Genomic DNA, 27,273 nt, shown 5'->3' with positions numbered 1-27,273 from the left:
CCAAGAGCACTGCATGCATTGGCATCCTTTCCTAGAAAAACACAGTACTTAACTGCAGTGCCTGTTGATTTTGATCACTAGCTGTCTCAATAAAGTATGCAAATACAGAATTATTTCAATCCAAAGTACCTTTGAAGAAAAACGGTAAGATAAATGCAATCAAGTCACAATTGCTTTTATTAAATGAGCACATTTCACACGCTCAGTAAATATGATTAGCTCTAAATCTGCCTGCACATAACTGAAAAGCAGAATAGAACAAGGTGTTGAGTACAGTCGTGACATTGCAGTAGGGTTCAGTTTCCAAGAGCTTCAGCTCCTGCATACATTGCTCTTTGCACTACTGCTTCTCTTGCCATGATTCAGTGCTCAGGTCAAGCATAATTACAACTTTTTTTTCAGAAGAGGGTTTGACAGCTGAATATGTCTAATGAAATTATTCGAAGTTAAAAGTGTAATTTTTTATTCATCTCTACTTCTCTATAAAGACGATAAAGTGTGATAACTGGGATATTGATCTTCTCTGCTGATGAGAGAGGGGACAGGGGGGGTCATAATTCATCTGAGGTGAAATCCTCTGAATGATGGTGCTCCTGTCCTTACCTGCAGGGAGTGGAGATCAGCTCTGTGCCATAGGGAATTCCCTGCAGAACATTTATTGCAAGATAAATATTGGCTAGTCGTTATCTCTTTGAAGAGCAGGTGTTCTTTCCTGTTTCCTCTTTTTCTGATGCAATTTCTGTTGTTAGAAACTGTGTATGAAACCAGTGTTCTCTCTGAGCTGAAGAAAGTGAAATGAAGGTCCTTTTTTTCTGGCATGTTGTAACATATACAACAAACAGGTGTGAATTAGCTCTAGGCCAGACTCTAACCTCTTTTTTAGGCAAAAATCTTAACTAGGCCAACAGTAATATTTTGTGTGGGTTTATGTTTACTTTGGGTGTGATTATAAGGTTATCTGTCCCGTCTATCTGCATTGTCCTTTAGAGGTAATAACATATCTGAAAAGTTTTTCTAACAAAAAAAAGAAAGCATTAAGAACTGTACTTCTACATCAGGAAAAATATCTAATAGATTCCTCAGTGTTGGAAACAATAGATATTTCTGAGTTGCTTCTAGTACTGACACTTTAATATAACAACAAATATAGGATTACCAAATGTCTTACCATACATGGGTTTTGAATATCAAAAAAGCCCAGTGGAATTCCTCCAGGTTGAAGCAGCTAATAAAATAAACTGTCCTAAAATATTTGGGCATGTGCAATCCTGCTGCACTCATTACCTGAGCTGGACTGGTTTCCATTTCCATGGCTTAAGTCATCACCAGCTCATCATTTCAAGTTGCTTAAAATGTTAACAGATTTAATTCAACACTCAGGAACTCCTAAGGCTGTAAATTTTTAAAGTGCCTTTCTGGTTCTGTAATTCCCCACTTAATGAAGTCACAGTTCAGAAGTGTTTGTTTCCATATGTAGTCCTTTCTTGAACTCAGCAAGGTTTCACTACACATTTAAAACGTAAATGTGGTCCTGAATAGCTAAGGACAGGAGCTCCAGCCTAGAATAGCATTTATGCATATGGTTAATCACTTCATTTTAACCATGTTACTCATCCTGGCCTTGCTGGAACTTATTCTGAGATGAAAGCTAATTGCTGAGGAAAATATATATGTATATGCATATATGTTTCCAAAATTTGGACTCCACTGAAATCAATGAAACTTATAAGTTGACTTCAAAGAGCCCCCAGTTTTACCCCAGGCATTTTTTCAGCTTTAGAGAGCTCCATATCCTTGTCAGATATGTTAATTGAATTATTTCTTCATTTAGCTGTTATTGTTTTCTCTTATAGTAAACTTCATGCAGTCTAGGGAATCAAATCATTTAACCATATCTCCTTCATTATTCTTGTATCCCTCAGCTCTGTTTACTTTTTTGACTTCAAATCATGCTGAAAGAAAATACTTTTAAGATTCATACAGCACTTTATCTCCCAGTGGAGCCTGGGATGATATGTTTAGTTTCTACTAGCTTTTATTAAGTTGTTACAGTGATGCATCAAAGCTTAGGGGGAGAGGTTCTTGATCATGAACCTCTGTTTCAAACTTGTGCAGTCACAAATTTGATTTCTTAGGATTTGTTTAAATTTTAATGTAACTTTAAAAAAATTGCTGTAAAAGCTGTTTGAAACTCTTCAGTCCAGATCAGCACAAATGTGATGAATTAAAATGAGAAATATGTGTTAGTTCCATAAGAACAGCTACCTTGAGAATTTTAGTGCCCTGGATCTTTAGGTATTTTGGATTTCTGATAACCCTGTGTTTTACCAGGTTCTTGCTGGTTCTTTTACTCCTTTGTTACATATTCTTGAAGGCGATGTACCTACTCCACTTTGTCTCCTGGCACAGTTCCCTCTCATCACTCACTGCAGCACTTTCCAACTTCTGTAGTATTTTTTCAGAGCAACACATGAACTTCTCATTGACTGAAGGTCATAACCGGCTTGAAGAACAGATGGAGTGTGGAAGGATGAACCTCTGCCACCCACTGAGCATTAACACCTGCTTATTTGTTACATCTGTCCACTGCAGCTCAGAGCCTCCTGAAGATTTTACCCAAGTGATTTAGGACTTGCTGTTGTGCTGAGTGCAAATGCTGTCTGTGAAAGAGGTGTCATTTTTACCTTTTTACTCAGGCTGCACATTCTGGGGGCTTTGGATGGCAATTAGCTCCACATGCTTAGACTCTAAAATGCACTATGAATGTGTTGAAATGCTACTGCAATAGAATTTTCTAAAAGAGCAGCATTGAGACAGCTCTGAATGCAAAATGTGAATGTTTTAATGGCCGATACATTTAGGATTTCCATTTATTTCATACAACAGTGCGTTTTCTCCCCCATGAGACCAACTGCACATAGCATAGCTTTCTTTGGGACTTCCAGAAAAGGTGGAATGAGAATAGTTTGTCTTCATCTCACCAGCTCCAACTGAAAGGCATTTCAGCCACATAATTAGTGGGGAAATTTATGACCCTCTTTTCCTGCTCTCTGTTTGTGGCGAGAGGCCTCTGTCTTGTCTTTCTGCAGTAGCTCTCTAAAAGATGCTTCCTGGGGACTGACGTGACACTGTAGCAGGAGTTATTCCCATGTTTTTCTAAACTCTCCCCTGGGCTTGGGTACTTGTATTTGGAGTAACCACCAACTGTATTTCAGTAAGTTAGACAGTTCATTATTAAACTGCTCTAGATCAGGAAGCAGAAAAATGGTATTATGTACCTTGAAAAAAATGCAGGGAATGAATAGGTGGTTTGCTTGTACCACGTGAATCTCAGCAGAATATGTAATATAATTATCCTTGTTACCATGTATTTAAAATTATGAACATGGTTTTCCATTTAATGGAACATAGTTTATTGGCCTGATCCAAGGTCTGTTGACAAGGGAGAGTTCTGCTGACTTTCTTTAGGGGTGGTGTCTTCAAGGACAAAATTCAAGAAGAGCAACTGAGAGAAATATTGTCTTGTGTATATTAATCCTAAATATGATGTAATGATGTTCCAAACAATACCAATTGAAAAATATGTGTAAAGAATTTCCATTCTTTAAATGGAAAGAATGTGCTGAATATCCTTGTTGCAGTCAGGAAGGGTGAACAAATCACAGGAGAGCTTGGCTTCTGTTCAGAAGCTAATCTTCATTCCATGTGTGTCCTTAATGATTTTAAGTAACTGGCACAGGCCATAAAAAGCTAGCCAGATCTGGTCATAACGACACATTTCCACAGGTTCTGTGAAACAATGACTCTGCTAGGATATAACCAAGGTTCCTGTCTGGTTTCCTGCAGGTTGAGACACAGCAATTCTAAAGACATGCATCGGAGGCACGCCACCCTTCGGGAGAAGGGCCGGCGCCAGGCCATCCGGGGCCCTGCCTACATGTTCAACGAGAAAGGCACCAGCCTCACTGCAGAGGAGGAACATTTCCTTGACTCTGCAGAGTATGGCAACATCCCCGTGGTGCGAAAAATGCTGGAGGAATCCAAAACCTTGAACTTCAACTGTGTCGATTACATGGGACAGAACGCCCTCCAGCTGGCGGTGGGGAACGAGCACTTGGAAGTGACGGAGCTGCTGCTCAAGAAGGAGAATCTGGCTCGGGTTGGGGATGCGCTTTTGTTGGCCATCAGCAAAGGGTACGTGCGCATTGTGGAAGCAATATTGAACCACCCAGCCTTTGCTCAAGGACAACGTCTCACGCTCAGCCCCCTCGAGCAGGAGCTGAGGGATGATGATTTTTATGCTTACGATGAAGATGGGACTCGGTTCTCCCATGACATTACCCCCATCATACTTGCTGCCCACTGCCAGGAGTATGAGATTGTTCACATCTTACTTCTAAAAGGAGCACGGATTGAGAGGCCACATGACTATTTTTGCAAGTGCAATGAATGTATGGAAAAGCAGAGGAAAGACTCCTTTAGTCACTCTCGCTCAAGAATGAATGCCTACAAAGGATTAGCCAGTGCTGCTTATTTGTCTCTGTCCAGTGAAGACCCTGTCCTTACTGCTCTAGAGCTTAGCAATGAATTGGCCAGGCTAGCCAACATTGAAACTGAATTTAAGGTAACTCACCACTGTGCCTTTTTCCTTGGGCTGAGAGTGTTCAGGCTCTTGTGTAGTTTACATGTTTGATCAAATTTTGGGTTGCTGTCTGAGGGGTGGGGGAGAAAAACTGGCAGAGAGTGCCAGATGTGTTAGCTATGCCTAGATTCAGATCACTGTTTTTCTTCAGTTAATAAATGCTTGGAACTGAACATTGCATATTACAGCAGAAGCTTAAGTTTCTGTGTTGCACACTGGGACTGCTTAGAATCTCTAGTTTGCAGCAGGAATAAAAATTAGATTATTTAAAAAATGGAGACTCATTTTTTGTAAGAAAGGTAAGTCTTCTAATTGAGTCATATATTTTAGAGGTAGAGTTCTAGAGGCTGTTTTAAGAATCCAGTACATCTAGTTCTGCTACAATGATAAAAGGTATAAATCAAGAAGTTTTGGTTCTCTGTAAAATAATTTAAACTGCATTGCCTCTTAATGGTTTGGTGCTTCATCTACACATAATGAATTTCATGAAAAAGGAAAAGAGAAACAATCAATAAATTGTTATGAAGTTTATTGTCATGTCAAACCTAAGAGTAGAGCTTGTGGAGCTCTCTTACAAGTTATTTGAGATTCCCATTATCATAATGAGTTTGTAAATGTCCAATGCCATTTGCAGTATTTCTCTAAGTCATTTGCATGACATAAAGAGCATTGTCTCCCTCTCTAATTTAGATTAGTCATTGAACTCCTCATTTTCAGTGGCTCAGCATCAGCATAAGACTTTTTTCTGACTTATGCCTATTGTGCAGCTAAGTCATGAATCAGTGACTCTGGGGTAATTAAGTCCAAGTTGTGAGTACCCTGGGGTAGGATGCTCACCAGGAATCCATTATTTCTAATTTAGACAACTATCCATGTGTTAAAGCACCTGTTTCAGGATCGGTGGCTCTATACTACAAAGGACTAGGGAAGAGATCATCCCCCTGAATAAACCTTGAATCCCAGGTTCAGTTTTGAGCCCCTCACTCCAAGAAGGTTCTAGAGCAGGTCCAGAGAAGGGCAACAGAGCTGGGGAAGGGTCTGGAGCAGAAGTCTGATGAGGAGCAGCTGAAGGAGATGGGGGCGGGGCTGAGCCTTGAGAAAAGGAGGCTCAGGGGGCACCTTCTCACTCTCCCCAGCACCCTGAGCAGGGGCTGTAGCCAGGTGGGGGTTGGTCTTTTCTCTCAGATGACAAGCAACAGGAGAAACAGCCTCAAGATGTGCCAGGGAGGGTTTAGGCTGGATATTAGGAAAAATCTCTTCACAGAGAAGGGGGGTCAAGCCCTGGAAGAGATCCCCCAGAGGGGTGGCTGTGTCACCATCCCTGAAGGGATTTAAAAGATGTGTAGATGTGTCAGCTGGGGACATGGTTAAGTGGTGGCCTTGGCAGTGCTGGGTTTAAAGCTGGATCTAGAGGGCTTTTCTGACCTAAATGGTTCTATGAATTAATACTTTCCAATTTAAAAGTAAAAAGAAAACATATTCTCAGGCTTTGTAACCCTTTAGTAATTGTAAAAGGAAAAATTTCCCAAACTGCTGAGATCTTTTGGGCAATAAACTCAGGGTAAAATTCTGCAAACACTTTTTCCCCATGTGCATCAGAATGCAAGGACACAATAATTTGAAGGGGAAGTTTTATTTGGATTCAGTCTGACTGAAGTGACCTCCTTGGGCTCAGTGACTCTCACTTTTTGAGTGAGGGCTGCTCCAGTGTGAAAGCGCTGGAGGCTCATGTCCACAATTAACAACATTAATATCTCATTAATGCTCCAGCTTCTTTTCATAGAAAACTGTACATTGAGAGGAGCATGAGCAGCCTTAGCACTGCATGCCTGTCAGTCCTCATAAGTGTCTTGCTGCAGAAGAGTAAATATATTTCTACCAGAATCCTTCCTTTTGTTCCTGGAGCTGCCAGCAGGGTCTGGCACTGGCAAGTGCACAAATGCTCCAGGAGCAAACCAACAATCAAATGTTGAATCATGGTGGTTATATCTCTACACTGGCAAATGGATGGGAATAAATCAATCCTGGGAAAAACCCAAAACATTAGAAGCCATTTGCCAAATGACTGCAATCTCAAGTTTTCCAAGCCCATTGTCTTATTGGAAGGGTCTGTGCAGCAGACATCTATATATGTTAGTGAAGTACCTACCCATACCATTAGTTGCTTCAAAGATTTCACATTTCTTTAGTACATTAATTCTTCTAGAAAAACGAAATTTCTCAAGATTCTAATGCATTCTCACTGTACCAAAAAAAAAAAAAAAAAATACAGAGGTATGTATTTATGTAAAAATATTTATTATTATTAACATAATCAGTGTGATGTGAAATAGGGTATTAATAAAACAGTGGGGGGCTTTTCACAGAACATGACAATTTAAGAATTTATTTAAGGAAAGAACACATTTGTTGAAAATGTATTTAAGAAGCCCACAAATGAAGAAAATGTATGAAATTAAACAAGTTCTGGAGAAGTTTTTTTGTCACTAAAATAGGCCTTTTCCCAGAAACAGATTCCCAAAGTTCTATAATTAAAATTGGCACTCAACAGATTTATAAAACTATCACTTGGGATTATTTAAGAACATTATTTTAAAACTATGTGCAATTGCAGAAATACAGTTTTAAGGAGGTACAAAGAGTCCTTGAAATGGAAAGACACAAAATTTTAATAATGTAGGTGGACAAATAATAAGTAATTTAGTAACCTCTGAAAAAACTGCTAGCATGAGCTAATTAAAATATAAATGCAGCGCCTCTTGCCTGCTGCTTGCTGCCCCAAATCTCTTATGCAACAGCACCTTTCAGCACATCAAAATGAGACACCAATACCTGTGTTATTTTCTTAGAGAACAGGACAATTTTTAAGCAAGTTGCCTCTTTGTGAAGAGAAATGTGAAATAAAACAGCCACATGGATCATGTTAAAGAAGAAAACTTGTGTTACCTGTCGTAGGCCAATTTATCCATTCTTTATTTTTTTACTGTGGCAGAAGCTGACTTTTTATTGCCTTAAATTTCTAAGATTCAGTAATATGCTGCAAATCTGATGAAACAGCTTTGCAAAATATTGCCAAAAAGAAAGTGTTCTTATTATTTGTAGAAAAAAAAATTGCTATGAAATATGGAGCCCATTAGTCTAGAAATAAATAAGGCCTCTTCCCCAAAGTAAAATGAAAAATATGGAACCAGTTGTTCTAAGAGATGGATTTCAGAAAAGAGAGAAGTAAACATCAGTCCCTGTGTATTTTTGCAGGTCTTTATCCAGCGATATTCTCCTGTAGTGGAGGCAGCCCAAGTTAAAAAGATAACCTTAATTAAGTGCTTTGTCATTTTTGTATATCTCGCTTGAAAGCTCAAAATTAGGAAGAAGTTCATGACTTACTCTCTCCTCCTGGTTTTAATTTTGTGTTTTAAAAAACCAAGCCAAGATCCACTGGAGCAAAAGCAGTACAGATTGGAGGCTGATGAGAATTGCTCTCCTCTCTGGTCCAGAGAAATCCATCTCCCTCTTGGCAGCTTGGTGTGAAGGCACATGCAGATGTCTGCACAGTTACCAGCTGTTCACAGCCAGGTGACTCATTTCTAAGGCTGGAATATTAAAAGCAGTCAACAGAATCATTTTTATATGTCTATCAAAAGCCTTAGGAGATTGAATTTCTAGCAAACAGCCTGCTTTCTCTAAAATGCCTTTGCAACTGTCATTAATAGCAGCATCAGCTTAATATTACTGAGTGAAACCAGAGTAATTGTTCAGTTTACTTTTCCTAAAGCAGTGACCATGTACTTCTCTTTTCTGGGGAGATCCCACTCCACAGCCAGGACTGTTTTACAGCCTTGCATGCTCTCAAATTAACCCACATGCTTGTGTGTGTCAGGAAGCATCCTTGTGATGAAGTAAATCAGGCAAATCACTCCATTTAGCAATCCAGACAAATCAAATTAGAGACTCACAAAGGAGGCTCAGAAAAGATCTCACCAGCCATAAGCAGTAAATCAGATCTCAGCTTCTCTTGATTAAAATGTTACTAAAAGCAAGATCAAAATCACCACCTGGAAGACATATGGTGGTTGTTCTTTGTTTACTGCTCCCACCAACACTGTCAGTGCATTTACTACAGGGACCAGGTTTTGTTACTCACTTGTATGTTTCCTACTGGCTCTTTTCCTCTAAAACACTTTCTCTAAAAGCTGTTGGGATCCAAAAGCAGGTCCTGGCAGGGGGCCTGCTCTCATGTGCAGGTCAGCATCACATCCAGGCTCAGCTGGCTGAGGGATGGGTGTCTGCTGGGACAGCAAGTCAAGTGTGTTGGTGCCTGCAGGGATGAGGCTGCTGGGGCTGCCTCTGGTCCCACTGGGGCTGCAGTGATGCAAAGCAGCTGAGGCTCAAATCCCTCCATTCTCATGATGTTGAAAGAGTAACAAAACAGCCCCTGAGACTCAATGACTTGTAGCTGTTCGGGATGATTCCTCTTGCCTCAGTAAGTCAGCTCCAACTTTTATTCTACCTAACTACAAATTATTAACTTCACAGGATACACCTAAACTTCTTAAGAGAAATTACTTTGTCCATTTTCTTAGTATTTCTGGCTCCATAATGCAGAGAGTTAAAAAAATCATTATTAGACTCTTGGTCTTTTGAAATGAGTAATAAAAAAAATAGAAAATGGAATAAAACATTGAAGAGTAAAATAGTAGGAAGGAGAAATACTTTGAGAGAATGGAGGATAGCCGTGAACTTGGAAAGAGAAAAATACTTGAAAACCCTCAGAGTGTAAACCAGCAAGGCTGCACTTATAAACTCTGCCTCCTACCCAGGCTGAACTGACTCTTGGATTGGTTTGCTCTCAGGACTGACTGATGGGAGCTGATGCCTGCAACTCATCTCCCACTGAAACCAGAAACTTGCATAGGAACCCCCCTAACTGGCCTCATGAACATTCTTGTAAATCTATTACTTAATATTTCTGCGCTAACCCATTCTTCTTTGAGTGATCTTTTAATCTTTTCTTAATCTCTGCCCTCATCATATTCTCTGGCAGATGTCTTGCTTCTGTTATGTTTGGGAATAATTTTTATGACTCATATTTATTATTTAGCAAGCTGTTCTTAAAGGCTTTAGTGTGTTTATATGGCATTTGTTTAAGTTTTCATTTAACTTTTCAGACATTCTGTTCTTTTCTTTATTTTTCTTCCAGAAAGGATTTGCATATTTTAGAGAGATGTATTTTTTATTCAAGCAGCTTTCATTTTTTTCCTTCATGTTTCACTTTGCTGGATTTTAAGAAGAGAAAGCAGCAGGGAACTTCAGAAATTTGGTCTGGTAGGCAGAATGTATTCATTGCCTATTAGTACTGTTTTTATTTACTCTTGCACAGCTTTCAATCTTACCTGATGCCTGTTTTGAAAATTAAGCATCACTAATAGAAATACTTATGGGTATATGAACAGTCACTGCTCCCAAGTGATTGTTTTTGGATATTAATTTTTCCAGGTCAATCTTTAGTGAGAGTATTATTTCTTCTTGGGGATGGAGTCAAGGATGTGGTTTGGTGGGTTTTAACCATAAAAAAAACCTGATCCTTTTTTCCCCCTCTTACTTATAAGCCAATTTTCCCCACTGCCATGAAAACACACACATTTAGAACTGATGATTTTTTTATTTTAATTTTCACTTGTGCAAAGCAAATGCATAAACAGGTACAACCAATTACCCAACTGATAATACAGGAAAGAATCAAGTCCCAGTAAAGCAGGAAAACAAATTTCCTATTGTTACAAGTTTAACTTCCTGTTGGAACAAATTAGGCATTAAAATAAGAGAGGAAATCAAAAGCAATAATGGAAATAGCCTGGGAGAAGGAGAACATATTTAAGCCTTGTAGTGAAATTAGAGTTTGGCTCACTGAGTGGAACTTGCTCTGTGCAGAAGGAACTCATTCTCTATGCTGTTCTTCTTCAGAGACAAATTCACTAATAATAGATGCTACACCAGCTTTGTCTTGAGAGCTAAATTAATTAACTGTGGTTACATTTTTCCATGGATATGTAGCAGAGACTGGAAAAAGGATATATATAGTCTTTCTGCTCTTAAAACCCACCAAATTTGTGACTCTTGTGTTGCTCTCTTTAAATATTTATAAATTAAGAAATATCCTTTATATTTTGAGAGCTGTTATGGTAAGTGCTCTTTTTAGGTTCTGTGATTAAATAATTTTCTGCCTGGCACATTGCCCAAGAAAAACAGTTTTAAAATGTTGCATGAGAAGAAAATCTTCAAAGCTTTTCGTAGGGGTGTAGAACCTCTGCCAAAGCTGTGATATCTGGAGCTGTCTCAAGAAATCTAGATTTGTATCTCTGTGTGTGAAGGTGTGTTAGCATCTGTCAGTGTCTGCCCACAGTCAAGCAGAGCAGTAGGTGCCGTGATTCAGAGTGAAGGGTATAACTCAGTCATCTACAACCCACACCTGTACCTGGAAAAATTAAGGCCATTTTTCATGGAAGTTGTAACTCTGTTGGCAGCCCAAGCCACTGAGCAGCCACATAAAATTGGATAATGTCCCCTGCCCACAAGGTTATTTCACCCACCTTAGGAGTGACGTTGTTAAAATCTCCCTGCTGAAGAAAAACCTCTTTAAAGTTATCAAAACACCTTATATGCAGGGAAATGTTTTCTCCACTTTCCTGGGGAACCAGCCCATTCTCTCTTTTGAAAGAGTGAAAAGGGAAAAAAGACTCTTTCTACACATGAAAGCACAGACAATGCACTAGTGCAAGAAAATGCAATATTTGAATTAACGCCTTTTTTGCTTCCCTGGAAAAACTCCAAGAAAGTGAAGGAAACTTTCAACATTTGAGGATGGCAGGACAGATGCAACCCTGGAAATATTTGACTCTCCCAGAGAATAAAGCTGGGATACTTCTGTTTCCTGTGATGCTACTGCAAGTGAGATTTTTGGCAATGCCAGTGTGCACACCATCAGTGCAATGTTTATTGCCCTTTACAGCTCCCTGGGAAGTCATTTTTAGTCCTACTCAGTTAAGGATGAGCAACGTTGCAACTGCAGCACTTACATCTTACTGCTTCCAGCTTGATTGAACATGTCCCTGGAGCAGGATTTTAGTTTAGGTGAACAACAGACATGATCATAAAAAATATAAAATCACTTGGAATCCTCTTATAATCATTAAGGAGAGAAAACATCTGGGAAGCAGGGAGCAATAGAAAAGTGTCACATAAGAAAGTTGCACAGCAGTTGCCTCACCACTGCCAAGCAGTTTAGAAGCATTTTTAGAAGCATTTTAGAAGCAACTTTTAAGCCAATCATTGTGATGCTTTAGCCAGGTAGAGAAATAAGTGTAAAATCTGGAACCAGTTGAAATTGCTTTAAGGGTAATTTTCCTCCCGGGGTTTCAGTGTTTCCTTACAAATAATCAGCCCATCCTCCATCATGAGCACATTTCTGAGGAGTTGGAAAATTCTTATTAATGGATTATTTTTAAGGGTCCTGAAAAGCAGCAGCTGGTAAGAGTGGTGAGCAGAGTGAAGTCCCTTACAAATTAATAAGGTAAGGGTGGTGAGCAGAGTGAAGTCCCTTACAAATAAATAACCCTGGGATAAAAGTGTAACAAAAAAAAGGGGGAGAAATCCAGCAATATAAATGTGTTTGTTTCTCCCCTGCCAGAAACATCTGATGTTTAATTTCTGAATCTGAGACTTCAACCGTTCAGTAAAAGGGTTGGGCTGGGGCTGTCAGTGCTTCTCTCTGTATACATGGCTGGTGACTTTTACTTGTTCCTTTTGTAGCCTGATGTAATGATTAAATTAAGTCCAGATTTTCCACACAGTTCTTAAATTCTGGATGTGATGAGGAATTTGGAAGTTAATTTTTTGTTATATGGGATGAATTTTGTAAACCATTCTGAGGTGCCAAGGCCTTGTGGCAGCTGATTTTGCTGAACCATAATTTTCAGGAAATATATTTGCGTATGTGACATCTCACATACAATAACATCAAGCTTATTGAATATATTTAGAGGGAGTTTAGAGCTGAGGGATCTCCTTTTCATCCTTCCTAAACCTAAACTTGTTAGTGAATACAAGTGTCATTTACCTTTGATAAAGGAAGTCACTAAATATTTTGTAGTTAGGGTGATGTACAATAAATCTTGTAACATGTTACTCAGGAATGTAAAGAGTGTTTAGTAAATAGAAGAAAATTAACACCTGCTATTTTGAGATAATTTGTTGTGTTTAGGCGGGACTTGTGTGAAGGCAAGGTTAAAAACATAGTTAGTGTTACTATGATATAAGGGAAGTGAAATAAGGTAAAATTAAATTAATATAATGTCTGTGTGTGTTGTGGAGTCACATATACTACATATGGCTGGGCAAAGGACAGTAGGTCACTGCTGTGATGATTTAGGTGATATTTAACTGGCTAATGGGAGCTCTTGTAGCAGAAGTGATGCTGACACCTGCTCCTCAGCCACTTTCTGCTTCTCAGAGACAAGGAGTTAAGAAAATTCTTTGGTTTTAGAGATTATTTTGGGTTTAGGAATGAAGATGACCTGTCTGCATTGTGTCTTTTTTGTACAAGCACTACTCTGCAACACCTTTTTGAGTACAGATGCTTAGAAGGCTGACTATAACAGATACAATGACTGTCACAAAGCCAGTAGAGAAGCAACAAACAGTTTAGAAATACTTTCAAATTATGAATGTAAAAATGTCAGCTTGCCACAATCTTACTATTGTCACATTTTGATCTTTGTGACAGCTTTAACACAGGAGAAAAACTCAGTAGCTGTCAAAATCATGGCCCATTTGACCATGGAGTCATCTTCAGATTTGTTGGAGCCATGATTTCCCCCTCACCCTTTGAAAGAATGATGTGCAGTGAAGCAGTGGGTGAGCAGCAGGTCTGATCTGAGGCTGACCCCTGCTCATGGATTCCTCTCTTTAGACAAACGAGGAATAACGTATCACATCTCAGATCCACCACAGCACGGTGGGATTGGCTGGTGTGTCAGGGGTTTATCCTTCCACAATCTCTCCCAATGATCTGGATTTTCCCACAGAATGAACATTTATTTCCCCAGTCTCTAAGCAATAAAAGTGAGACAGACTCCTCTGTACCCCCTCCTGCTGCTCCTCTGGCTGCCCTGTCCCAGTGCCAGAGCCTTTCTGTGGTGCTGGGCAGGAGCCCTCAGTGCTGCTCCAGAGTGGAGCATCCCACATCTCCCTGCCAGGTCTGCTGCCAGATGCTCAGACAGCTCTGATCAGTAGGGAGAAGGATTTGGCCTTTTGCCTATGTTTAGTTAACAGTGACAGAGTGTTTTCCTTTCTTGCCCACTGAGCGTGGAAGACAAAATGAGTCCTGGTGCTCAAATTAGTGCATGAGCTTGATGGCAGCGCAGCAAGGAGGGCTCCTGCTGCCCTGAGCTGGCTGTTGGAAGGGAAAGACTTACTGGGCCTTTCCATCCCAGTCACTGAGTCCTCTGCAGGGAGTACAGAGCTCTTCTGGCTTTGAGTTTGCCCTTACACACTCACCATTCATCTAAGAGAGTTTTCTCTGTGCACTTACTGGTATAAAATGACACAGCAACACAGTTCCCTTCTTCCTCCCCTCAGCAATAAGCAGTACCAAGAGGGATCCACCTTAGATGGAGGTATTTTTCAGAAAGCAAAAATCCAATTCTTGTGATCACCACTGCAGCATCAGTCCAATAGAACATTGGTAAGCTTTGCATTTAATTAGTAGCACCAAATGGCCAACCATTCAGCTGGTATCAGCACTGGGGGTTTGGGAATGGTTAGGAGCTGGGAGGTTTATTATGAGGAGATGACTGCTTTCCAAAGAGTGCTGCTCATTATTCACGTTGGGAAGGGATATCTACTGGAACTACAAATGAGCATAATTAGGATGATTGCTCCGAATAGAATAATGATGTGAGATCAGCAGATGGGAGAATGGAGTCAGGTACGTTCATCCAAGGCACTGTAGGGAATCAATATCATATTAATGAGTGTAAACCAAGTAACACGTTCTGAGGATTTCAAGTCTGACATCAAATAGAATGCAGATGGGAAGTGATTTAGTTTATCCCTCATTATGTTGTTAATTGTTGTTATTGTAGATAATTATGATGAACTTATCCTCACTGAGTCCAGGCAGACTCTTCAGAGAATTGTGGATAAACAGTAATGGTATACAAACAATTTCATGGTGCTTTAAAATGGTGCTGGGTACTGTAGTATCTATGGGGTTTTGGCATTTACATCATCAAAAATGTCAATTTTCTGGAATATAATTTGTTGCAGGGAAATTGTCACCAGTGCAGCATGGAAACAGCTCGTTGCCCACTGGGTGTCATTTCATTCTCACTGTCCAAACCCCAGGATCTGAACTCATTTCAGAACAGAGGGATATAATTATGTACTTCTTATATTCATATTTCTGCTCAAGAAGGTTATGCAGCACGACTTCTAAGTCTGCTCTTCTTAGAGAGAGGACAATTTCCATATGGTCAAGAGTGCTTTGTGCCAGGACTCAGCACTTGGGATCACATTTTTCCAAAGTGCTTGGTTGCTGTTTACATGCTGTGGGAACCAGAATTTCATCGACTCTGATGCCTGGGACCAGTTTTATAAGAAGCTCTCCTTGCTGGACATTGAGAAGTGTGTTAGTTGGCTGTTTGAGACCTGGAAAACAGCAGATTATTTTAATTATAAATATCACTTCCATCATGGCTCACAGTTAAGCCAACATTCACCTGAAGGATGGATTCAGGAGGAGTATTTTCCTGATATGCATACGATTCCTGTGAGAGGAGGGACTCATAGTACCTTTGAACATGTAACTGTGGTCCTCAAGCAAGTTGAAGGTGCCAAATTTACCTCAGCATAAGGGATAAATGAAGCTATCTTGAGCAAACAAATACTTTGAATTTAAATCCATTATTTTCTCCTGTTTTTTCCCCATCTGATTTTCAGGAAACACAGAGATTTCAAGCAGCTGAGCTGCAAAGAGCCACACAATTGAGGGAGAGCAGCTAATTCTTTTAGTGCAAGGAAGCTGTTCCATCTCAAATTCTATAGGAAATAGAAACCTTCCCCAGTGAAGCTTGCAACAAAGAGATCAGGAGTGTAATATACATGGGAAACTGTCAGAGAGAAAAAGTATGGATGGCATGAGGAATGAGAAGCTTGGCCCAGAAGTAACTTTGTGCTTTGATAAATCTCCCAGAGCAGAACTGCAAAATGACCTGGAAGGAGGTTGTGGTGAGGTGGGGGTTGGCCTTTTCTCCCAGGTAACGAGTGATTCTCAGTGTCATATCCCCACAAGGAGCAAACAAATGTCTGAATGTCATGGAGAGGGATTTGGAGCATTGCACTGCATCATCGTGGGCTTATTTTACTGCTGACGTGAACAGATCCTAAACCCCTCTTCAATCAGAAAATTATCAGAGTATTATTTTGAAATGCACAGTTTGCCTTTAAAGAGAAGCTGTTGACAGGACACAGGAGACAAACCCTCTCCTTGGCTGAATATGTGTATTCCCCATGTTTGGCATGCAGATTTCATTAATACCTCTGTCTAGCCTGTCCTGTTTCTGAGACATCCAGGGACTTGATAGTTTATCTTCTGAAAACAGGTGTTTCAGCATAAACATTCCTATTCCCTAGCTCATTCAAATGAGCTAGGGAAAATCTGCAAGAAAAAAAAAAAAAAAAAAAAAACAAAAAACAAACACCTTTCATTTACTTGAGGAATGAAAAGCTGTGGCTTATTTGTGATCTGTGTTTGAAAACTAGCTGAGGTGATAGGAAAGAGAAATACATCAAGCATCAAATGCCATCTTATGTTGAAAAGTTGCTATGCCAACCTTGAGACTTTAAGTATTCTCATTTAAAAAAAAAAAATAAAATTGTAAACCAATATCATTTCTGTTCTGGGTTAATTAAATATTTTCAGAGACTTGGGATGGGGTGTTATTCAGGTCTCTGCTGAATAGCACTGATGCTCCTGCACAGGGGTGCTCAGTAATGGTACCTGTCAGGCTGAAGGTGACTTTGGAGGAAAGGAGTAGAGGAGATGGAGGTGTTTTTCTGGCAACTCATTAGGTATGAAAAGAAAGACTGTATTCTGTTCAGGGTGAGAACTTTGGATAAGCCAAGTCATCCACATTAATTTCAGTGTAGAGAGAGTTCACATGAACAGGAAACTTATTTTAAGTTTCATACAGTAAAGAAAATCAATAGAAGTAATAAAAAAAGGCTGACAGTGGACTGATTCTGAAATTCCTTGTGCTAGGGAATCTAAAACTTTTGTTGAAGAGTGAGGAATTGTGCTCAGTCTCAGTCCTTAACTTTCTTTAAGGATTATGTTCAATTCCTGCCTCTGCTTCCCCAAATAACCCATCCATTAATTTTAGATTTTAAAAAAACCCACCCAGACACCTTTTAAAGGAATTGTTCCAAGGGGAGGTCAAAGTAAAGTATTTTTCCTTCTCTAATGTTTTTATTGATGGAAAAACGGCTCCCAAAATTTATTCATTAGTTTTGGTCCCACAGAAGCTACATTTATCAAAAATATGAATAATTTCCCAGAAGAAATTATTGGTAGAGTTGGTAAATTCATAAGAGCTAGAGGAGAAAAAAGCTAAAGTGCAAAAGAGTAGAAACTAAACAGGGAGGTGCAAACCTGTTCTTTCTGCTGCTTTTGACAGTTCACACTTTAAAGTTCTTGGAACATTATTGTTGAAGATTAAACATATACCTGGACCTGCAAATGATGCTGCAAAAGCATGGTAACAAATTCTGAAGGATTTTCAACTCTACAACTAGAGCCATTACCACCATCTTGTCGAGATCTTTAGATTTGATGTATCCACCAGCCAATAGGTCTAAGGTGAAATCCGAAGTGGTTTGATTGATTCCTTACTGCTCTATCCCCTTGGTGGAGGGGTTTGCTCTCTTAGAGATGAGATTCTGCAGTGCATATGAAGAGATTAATTGCAGCTAGAAAGGTGATGAGAATAAAGAGTCACCAAAAAAAAAAAAAAAAAAAGGTCTTATTGTAAATCATTCAGTGCAACTGCCACTGAAATCCTTGTAATGATGCAAGGAATGTTATTTCCATGACTTGTTGGAAGTCAGAAAATTTTTGGTCCTCAATCAAATGATCGTTTTGTTTCCTGGGCTTCTTTGGAGAAGAATAATGTCAACACAGCAGCACTCTGGTTTGTCCTTGGATTCTTATATTGGCCACATCTCTCAGTGTCTCCTGACAGAATCTAAAATCTTCCTTTGCCTGGAGGCCCCTCTGCTCTGCCCTGCTGCAGCCTGGCTCTGCTCAGAGGGAAAACCACAGCCACATTTTTCTTGGCTCCATGTGGAAGGGTCCAAATTGCTTGGAAAGCAACAGAGTCACACTTCTGAAATGTCAAACTCTTGTGTATGAACAGATTGCATATTATATTATATTATGCTCACTGGAGATTAAGAAGTCAAGGTCTGCATCACTTTAGAAATGAGCTGGGACATCTGTTCCTACCTCCAGAAACATTTAGCAACCTGCACCTGAGTAGAGAACCTGTTCCCTGAGCAGGGAAAGCCCAGTGCAAACAAGCAGTGGGCTTTAAATTCAGACATGGCCACAGATATGACACAATACACCCAGAGCTCAAATAATTCTCTGATGTGCTGCCATTTAAAAACAAGAGAACATAAACCAACTGGATGTACTTTCTGGAAAATTAACTGTACAGCCTTGGCATAGGCTGTGCATGTAGGCATTTAGCCTGGAAACAATAAGAATGCACTCAGCTCTATTCAAAAGTGTCAGCAGCTGGCAAAGCTCTTTGGGAGGGGTGCTCAGTGCATTTCAGAGGATAACAAAGTTACATGGTCAGGATCAGTGCAGGGCCCTTCCTCAGCATCCTGTCTCATCACCTTCCCTCCCACAGGCCTTGTGCTTCTTTTCACTCCCAAACATGTGGCCAGCCAAAGACACTGTAAATAACCAGAAGGAAATCTGTCCCACACCTTTTCTATACAGGCTTGTGCATATTCCATGTGATACCTAATTGGTAAATATTTATAAGCATTTTGAATATTTGACATGATAATTTATTTAACAATTTAATTTCAAATCTTGCATGAAATATTTCTGCTTTTTGTCCCCCTCCTTTCTCTCAGCTTTGTTTTCTTTCTACAATAATTTTAACTTGGGGGAGTTTTCTGTTCATATTTACAGAATTATCTCTCCTTTTTTTTTCTTTTTTCCTTTTTTTTTGCTGTCTCTTCTCAAAATACTAATCTAAGCAATGCAATATTTCTCTCCTTGATATATCAGTATGTGTGATGTAGATTAAACACAAAGAGCCAACAGCTCAAAGAAACATAAAAAGAGACTCTGTGCAATGTGCCTACAGCTTTCATTTGCACAGCAAATTTAACGCTACCCAGAAATGCCAGATAGGTTCCTGGTCTTAGTTTTTCTCATTTCACTTAATTTTTACTCAAACTCCATCCCTCTGACCTGAAACAGCTCTTTTCTGAAAAAAATCTGGTTGGCTTTGAACAGATGTGGAGACATGACAGAGTTCATTTCGAACATAATCAACAGATAATGATAGGGTACTTGGAGAAATTGCAGTGAATGACAAGTACCATCAGCCTTTTCAAAACAGCAAAATTAGACATTTTTAACTCCACATGCACAACAGTGAAGGGAGAAGCAGGAAGTGACTAATTTGGAATCCTTTTATTACGTTCTAATTTTTTAAAAATGATATTGTAACATTCTGAGGCATTATCCTGATCCTTCTCTGCTCACTGCCTCTATTGCAAATAAAATTCTCTTCCATGTGTTATTTGAAACAGACTGGCTCTCTTGCCTACTTAGTTGTATCCCTCATCTTCCTCCCTGAGGCATGACAGGGCTCAGCCTGTCAGGATGAGGCCCCAGCATCTCTCATGTGTGATTTGCAATTTTCATTATTGTAAAAATCCATCTGGTCTGTGAGCCTCATAATCCTCAGACTTTCCAAAACATGGCGCCCAATTGGGGTGCTTGGGGAGATTTTGGTTATTGTCATTGCCTGTGCTTGTGTCTGTGTGTCATATTGTCTGTGAAGCTTTGGGTTATTGTCATTGCCTGTGTCTGTGTGTCATTGTCTGTGAGGGTTTGGGTTATTGTCATTGCCTGTGTCTGTGTGTCATTGTCTGTGAGGGTTTGGGTTATTGTCATTGCACTGCCAGGAGAACTGAGCTGGATTTTGTCTCCAGCCCTGAGTTTCTTGTTGTGGTACAAGTCTGACTCCGTTTGCTGCCCGCTGCCTGTCCAGGCTTGCAGCCAGGATAGTTCTCTACAAAATTTATTTAGACAGGAGGTCCATGAAGTGCCTGGTTTAGGGCTCAAACCTGGCTGGTGGGGCAGTGGTGAAGTGGGGACAGTCCCTTTGCACCCCAGGACAGTGGCCATCTGCCCCTCTGTGTCCTGGCAGAGTCACAAGAGCCCTCAGGGCTGTGATCCTCTAAACCTTGGTGTAACAAGAATCACAGAGAATCACAGAATCCTCTGAGTTTGAAGGGACCCACACAGATCGTCAAATTCCAGCTCCAGGCCCTGCGCAGAAGAGCCCCAAGAATCCCATCATGTTCCTGAGAGTGTTGAGCTCCTTAAGTTCTGTCAGGTTTGATGCTGTGACCACTCCTGGGGAGCCTTTTCCAGTGCCCTGCCACCCTCTGGATGAAGAATTTTTCTAATATCCAACCTAAACCTCTCCTGACACAGCTTCAGGCCATTTCCTCAAGTTCTGTAACTGCTCACCAGTGTCTGGAAATGTGTCCTTGTTTTCCTTCTCCTCTTCCTCCCACCACTCTCTATTCTCTGCCCTGGGTTGAGCCTCCCATCCACTGTCCCAGCACTCCTTCCTGCAGGGAAAGCAGCACCTTGGATTTTCCCAAATGTGTGAAATATGGGCAAAATGTGAAATACACAGTGCTGGCACAAACACCGATAGAGCTTGTACATAAATCTTCTTGGCTTCTCTGGGATTTTTCCCGTGCGTCAGAACCCACAGTTCAGGATTTTGGATGCAGGTACAGAATTCCTGCTTGCGTCACCAGAACTGTGCTCTGCAAGCCAGGATCAGGAGAAACTTGGCTGTCAGACCTCTGTTAATCTCAATTTTTAAGTAAAGAAAAATGTGTGCTTGAGAGAAATACCCTGACATGAGGAGAGTCATTGAGTGTGTCCTCACCATCAGGGTGATCAGGATTTTCTGTGATGACTGTGAGCATTAAGGAAGCCAGAACAAAGATGACAAATGGTTTTGTAAAAGAGATCATCAGAAGACCGGGCAGGTTCAGTGATCTTTGAGACTTGTCTTAACAGATGAGCAGTCACCTGAGAGATGTAATCTGTCCTGCCTGGCTACAGAATTGCTGGAGGGCAGTTTATTTTATTTTACTTTATTTTATTTTATTTTATTTTATTTTATTTTATTTTATTTTATTTTATTCTTTCTACAGCCTGTACCTTAGATAGGATGTATGGCTGCTTGTGTCTACATAAAAAGTCAGAGTCAAAAAACTTTGAATGAGGAAATCATCCATAGTTTCTACAAATGTACAGAACCAGTAAATACATTAAGCTTGGAGATGTGCATAAAGTTGGGTCTTGATGGAGTTTGCCAGCTGGGAACCTGCCATTGCAGATGCTTTGGAAGCACTTTCCTAGTTGTTACTCAATGTCTTTCCTTAAAGAAAGGAGAAGAGGGAAAATAATCTAATTTAATACAAACTAGTTGCTCGGATGATGTGGAAGTGGTGATGAGAACTATCTAAAACATGCTGGTTGAGATGAGCTTGTAAACTTTGCAAACAGTACATAAAGAGTGGTATTAAAGCTCAGCAGAGTTCTCATCCTTGGTTTCTTTTTTTTTTTTTTTTTTTAACTGTTGGGCTAATTAAGCATCTCCATTACCTGTGGCAGCAAGGCATTTCATTCCCACCCTACATATTTTCAGATCTATATATATATACTGCCCTTCACTGTTTCTGTAGTTATTTTGAGGCCGATATTTTTGTTTGGCCATCTATTCTCTCAGTGAAGAGGCAAGCCTTCAATTTACTGAAATTCATCTTGGTGTGGGGAAGATTAAAGCATGGAATTGATTTGAGAGGAGTGCTTTGAAGCCATAAAGTACAATCTGTCTTTCATTTGCATTTCAGACCTTACCTCACCCTGTATTTGAAAATATTGACTCCACAAGTCCTATCTATCTCCACATAAAGCTCAGGTACCAGATTTAGATGTAAGTGGACTGTCAGTTTCTGCCTGAGACATAAGGACATCTTAAATCTTGGTTTCTAGCTTGGCACATTTATGGAAGCCTTGGTGCCCCAGCCTCTGCAATGGGGCATTCACCCAGATAAAGATCTGCTTGTTGTACTCTTATGCCTCCTCTAAAAGAAGATTTGAAGTTCTTGCTCCTCTCCATTAACAACACAATTAGAGCACCTGGTCTGACTACAGCACTCAAGGACAAAAAAAGGAATGCAGATCTGAACTTTTTTAAAATATAAGAGGATGTAAACATACAAGTTTCACCTTGCAGAAGGTGTCAGCAGTAAAATCCTGCTATTCCCCAGCTGTCTTCAGCCCCTTCTCCTAAACATAGATCAGAAATGGCTTTTTCCCTTCCCTTTCCTGTGAAAATGCCCCAGTTGCAGCCCTGAGGAGTTTTTCTGGTTCTCTGTGATTATTCAGTTATTCTGTGCTCTCCCCAGCTCCTCCATGCATGAAAAGCAAAGTTGGGACACTCACACACATTCATGGTAGAAGTAACCTCAAACCTATGACAAAGTCATTAAACCAACCGATTTTAAAAGCTCATTATCATCTCAATTCTGAAGGGGAAACACTGACCAGAGAAGTTAAGCCACCTCTAATTATGTATTTTAGACAATGTTGTTCCAGCTAATTAATGAATGTTTGTACAGTGCTTTGAGATCTTTGGTAACAAGGAAGGCTAATATGTTGCTATGTGTAAATGATAGAATTGATAATTTAGAAAATACAGAAGCACAAAGCAGGGTTACCCTTATCATTTCATCAAAGCCAGGTTTAACTATCTTCTTCTTTTGGCTGCTGGCTTAATTAGATAAGGTACTGAATTTAATTAATTCATCAAACCTAATTTGAAAAGATCTCTCAAGTCACTTAGAGCTTGTCTTATGCTTATTATTCCTATTTATTGAATCGAGCCTTTAATATCACCATTTTGTTATGATATTAATGGTAGCCTTAATTGTATTCTAATTTACCGCATTTACTCAGATGGTGCCACTTTCTCTATTTTTAAGTGTCAAGTATGTGAAAATCAATCACAATTTAATTTAAGGCAGGGAAATTGCTCTTCTAGCCCTCTGTCAAGTCAGGTCCAGGTTATCTCTTTCCCCACAAGTGTAATTTGGGTTTGCAAAGTGAAATTATTCCACAGCAAATCATGCTGAGTTTCTGAAGTTCCGTTACTTGGAGAGGTAACAAGTAATAGAGGTGTGACACTGATCATTTGGATGCTCTTTCAGGAATGTTTAACTAAATTCTGAGGTTTGAGGCTGAAGTTGGAATTACAACTATATAATTCATTTGGATACATCTGTGTGTGATGCTCCTGCTTATTGTACCAGTCTGAAACTTCTTGAAAGTTATGAAAGAAAGAATTACCAGGAATGAATCTAAACTGAAAAATTTGCTGCATATTTTATATCCTGCAGTTAGCAGGACCTTTTTTTTTGGCCATATTTTTACATTCCTAGAGATACCCCACGCAGAGAGCAGAGATCAACTGATTGCTTAAAATGAAGATTTCCCTAGAAATTATTTACTTGTTCTGCAAAACTCGTTCTATTGTCATGCAAACGATGGTGCTGATAGAGACATTGCTAATTAAGTCTGGAGGAGTTCCTGTACTTCTGTGAAAAGCCATCAACATGCTGTGTACATCAAATGCTTTCTTACCCTTCCAGGCAGTAGTTTTGCAGAAGTTACCTTGCTCACAATTGCTTTCTCCTCCTTTTTTCATTTGCCTGTTTGCAGCCCAGCTTTCCAGTGCACAGTTAAATACCTTTTTTTTTTCTGTTTTCCCCCAGAACGACTATCGGAAGTTATCTATGCAATGCAAGGACTTTGTCGTGGGGGTGCTGGACCTGTGCAGAGACACTGAAGAAGTGGAAGCTATCCTGAATGGAGATGTCAACATCCATTTGTGCCCTGAGCACCACAGGCCAAGTCTGAGCAGGATTAAACTTGCTATTAAATATGAGGTCAAAAAGGTAAGCTCTTCCTTTGGGCCCCTGGGGAATATGTCTTCACATTTAATTGTGTTTCCTTGATGCCACCTGAAAAATAAATGAAAGGTAAATTTCAGTGGCACCGGGACAGTCCCAAGAATTTTAGCAACTTGTGGCTTGATTTGCAGCTTCTCACATTCTTTAATATGGCAAAGGTTATCTGCAAAGTGAAAAATAAATTCTTCTACAAGTATTTGAAACAACAATTCAGCCTTACAGAAGTGTGCTGTGTGGATGGAAAATGTTATTCTGGCAAATTCCAGGCCTGGGTGGTCCCAATTAATTGCTCCTACAATATGCATTGATGGAAACTGGGCTCCTGCTGCAGGACTCAAAGAGTGTTCCAAATTTTCAAGCTAACATCTGCTCTCTCTTTCCCCTCCCAAACCCACCACCTGCTTCCTTTTGCCTCTTGACTGTGCTGCTGGGCTGGCTGGAGAAGGTCTTTTCCTGTTATGAAAGCTATTAATTAAAGGGAATCTTAAAACATATTTGAAATTAAATGCTCTCATGCTGGAGCACGTAGTATGGAGCCAAATATTTTCTCCTGGGATGTTGTGTCTCTGCTTTGTGCAATCACCAAAACCAAGCTGAGCATCTCAGCTGAACATCATCAGTTCACTCTCAGTCAGATGTTCAATGAGCTGGGTCAAGTTTTGTTATTGGATCAGTTGCTTTGGTACCAGGAGGCCAAACTTGCTCTGGTGCTCTTTCAGAAAATGAATTAATCTAAAAGACACAGATAGTACCTCATCATGGAATAGTGCCCAGTGATCCATGGCCTGAGAATCATCAGTCACAGAATCACAGAACATTCTGAGTTGCAAGGGACCTTTGCCAGAACCCTGAGCCTTTTCAGGGTGTGAATTCTCCTGTGCTACTTTGCTCACTTTTCCCTCTAAAAATTTGTGTCATCCTTTTGATACCAAGAGCACTGGCTTGAGTTGCTGTGCCCCTCTGAGCACTTCTACCTTGGCTTACCTGGCTCCAGAGGGACATTCCCCATTTCTCACCCTGTGCAACTTTTCCCAATGCATGAATATTGACTTAAAGCACCTGTGGGAGGTTGTGTACAGTTGATTTTTTCATGTATAAAAACCTTCCTAAGCCCGAGAAAGCTGAGCATCCTTTCTGGATCACAGCAACTTGTTGCACACTGGTAATAACTGTTAAACTAATTACAGGATGTGAACAGGAGCATTCAGCAGTCTCATGATGACTCTCAGGTCAGCATTTTTCAGCACATTCTTCTCAGCAACCCCTGTGTGTCTATGTGTAAGATGAGCATTTAACTGCTAGCTGGAAAACACGATAGTTCAGCCTGTGGGAGACAGAGACACACTCAGAAAAATGGCTTTGGGCTCTGGGAGTGATGTGATAATAGACTGATATTGGTCACACTTGCTGAACAAAGGGTGTTACAGTAGTGGGGTAATTAATTCCCTAAGAGGAAATGTATTTCAGGTGCAAGCTTTTCATTCAGTTCAGAGATATTTAGGCTTATGTGTACAAATCCTGTGCTTTGAACTCCATTTTCATTTTAAGGAAATCCTATAATAGAGAGGGGTCAGAGGGAAGGTGAAGTATTATGCATATTTAATGAACTAATTCTTGGACAGATTCTTCAAATTTCAAGTCACTTTTTCAAAGCTAATGACTCATCCTGAGTAGACCTTGCCCAGTTCTGGGCTCCTCAGTACAAGAGAGATGTGCAGCTCCTGTAATGGGTCCAGCAGGGAACAAAGATAATTAGGGGACTGGAGCATCCTTCTTAGGAGGGAAGGCTGAGGGAGCTGAGCATGTTCAAACCTGAGAGGAGAGATCTGAGAGGAAACCTCATCAAAATCTGCCAGGGTCTGCAGGGAGGAGGTGTTGAGAGGATGGACCAGGCTGTGCTCAGTGTTCCAGGTAACAGCACAAGAGACACTAGACAGAAACTGATGCCCAGGAAGTTCCACCTGCATAGGAGGAAGAATTTCTTTACTGTTGATGTGACCAAGCACTGGAACAGATTGCCCAGAGAATGTGGAGTCTCCCTCACTGGGGATATTTGAGAACTGTCCAAACATAATCCTGCACCATGTGCCCTGGGATGGCCCTGCTTGTGCAGGAGTTTTATACAAAACAACTTTAGGGACTTCAGAATGGTCTGAAAAAGAAAAAAAAGAAAAAGGTGTTAGTGGTTATGAGTTATTTTTTCATTAAGTTCATATCCAGACTAAATATTTGCACTTGCATAGGAAATTTTAAGAAATATTTGATGGTTCAAAAATCTATTTCTACCATTAGCTTCTTAATTCACATTTCCATATTAATACCAAGTGCCTTACAAAAGGCTTTCTTTGATGAAAAATTGCAGAGAACCATGAAATGCATTGAAAATTATTATTTAATATCCATTATTTTACTTTTACAGCTGCTGATGCAGTCTGTATTTCATCACATTTTTATTTCTAGAGTCTGGGAAAGATGTCAAGGACTCCCATCCTCAGACAGAAGAGCAATTGCATCTTCAGAGTTTCATCAGGCCTTTGAAAAATCTTCTAAAATCTCCCTTGTTCTTCCAAATTTCTTTGTTACTTCATTGTCTTCATACAGTGCAGTTACTGCAGTCACAGCTGTCTAAGGAAAATCCTGTGTTCACATCAGGGCTGGAGCCTTCTTCCTCTGCTCAGTAAACTGGTGCCTATAGCAGGTTTTTGTCCATGCCCTAAATTATCTGTCTCTGCATTTTTCCTCCTGTGTTTCCAATTAAAGCCCCCCATTACCTCATTCATTTTCAGCTTCAAAAAAACTGAGGTTCAAATTCTCTGGTCAAGTGAAAGGACAGGGCTTGATTGATCGTTATGTTTTGTCCTAATTTACAAAGTTTGAGATGAATCTTGTAAAGTCATTCAAGAAAGCATCAAAATTTACAGGCTTCACTTTTTCCTTTTCTTCTGCAAAGCATGCCACTAACACAGTGATGGTGAGAAGCTTACGGTTCTAATTAAAGGACTTTCTATAAAAGATATTTGAAGAATTATGAAACTTTTACACATTACAGTAGTTTACAAGGTTGTTAATAAAAACCCTTTATTGCTGTTACTCTTCACACTTTTTGAAGGAACTAAATACTCACTCTGTACCCCAAGATTTTCAGAAAAAAATCACTCAAATGTCCTCTGCCCAAGTTTTCCAGAAGCATTTCTCCATTTAGATCAACTGTCTTAATGATTCCTTGAAAATTAACAAAATGGAAACACTTTGTCAAGAGCAAAACA

General features: G+C 40.0%; 1 protein-coding gene across 2 annotated transcripts in view; it reads left to right on the top strand.

Moving 5' to 3' along the window:
• Positions 1 to 3,871: 3,871 nt before the first annotated feature.
• The window catches only part of TRPC7 (transient receptor potential cation channel subfamily C member 7), a gene marked incomplete at both ends in the record, with an annotated part of 63,663 nt that continues 40,261 nt past the window's right edge, over positions 3,872 to 27,273 (top strand). For both annotated transcript variants that reach the window (XM_083871914.1, XM_083871913.1), the window contains 2 exons: positions 3,872 to 4,624; positions 23,810 to 23,992. In XM_083871914.1, coding sequence (XP_083728040.1) covers positions 3,872 to 4,624; positions 23,810 to 23,992 — 936 coding nt within the window. The remainder of the gene's footprint in view (positions 4,625 to 23,809; positions 23,993 to 27,273) is intronic.

The sequence above is a fragment of the Zosterops lateralis genome (assembly GCF_965231275.1).
Source record: "Zosterops lateralis genome assembly, chromosome: 14".
Lineage (NCBI taxonomy): Eukaryota > Metazoa > Chordata > Aves > Passeriformes > Zosteropidae > Zosterops > Zosterops lateralis.
The sequence above is the reverse complement of the archived record's forward strand: the minus strand, read 5'-3'. Positions and strand labels throughout refer to the sequence as shown.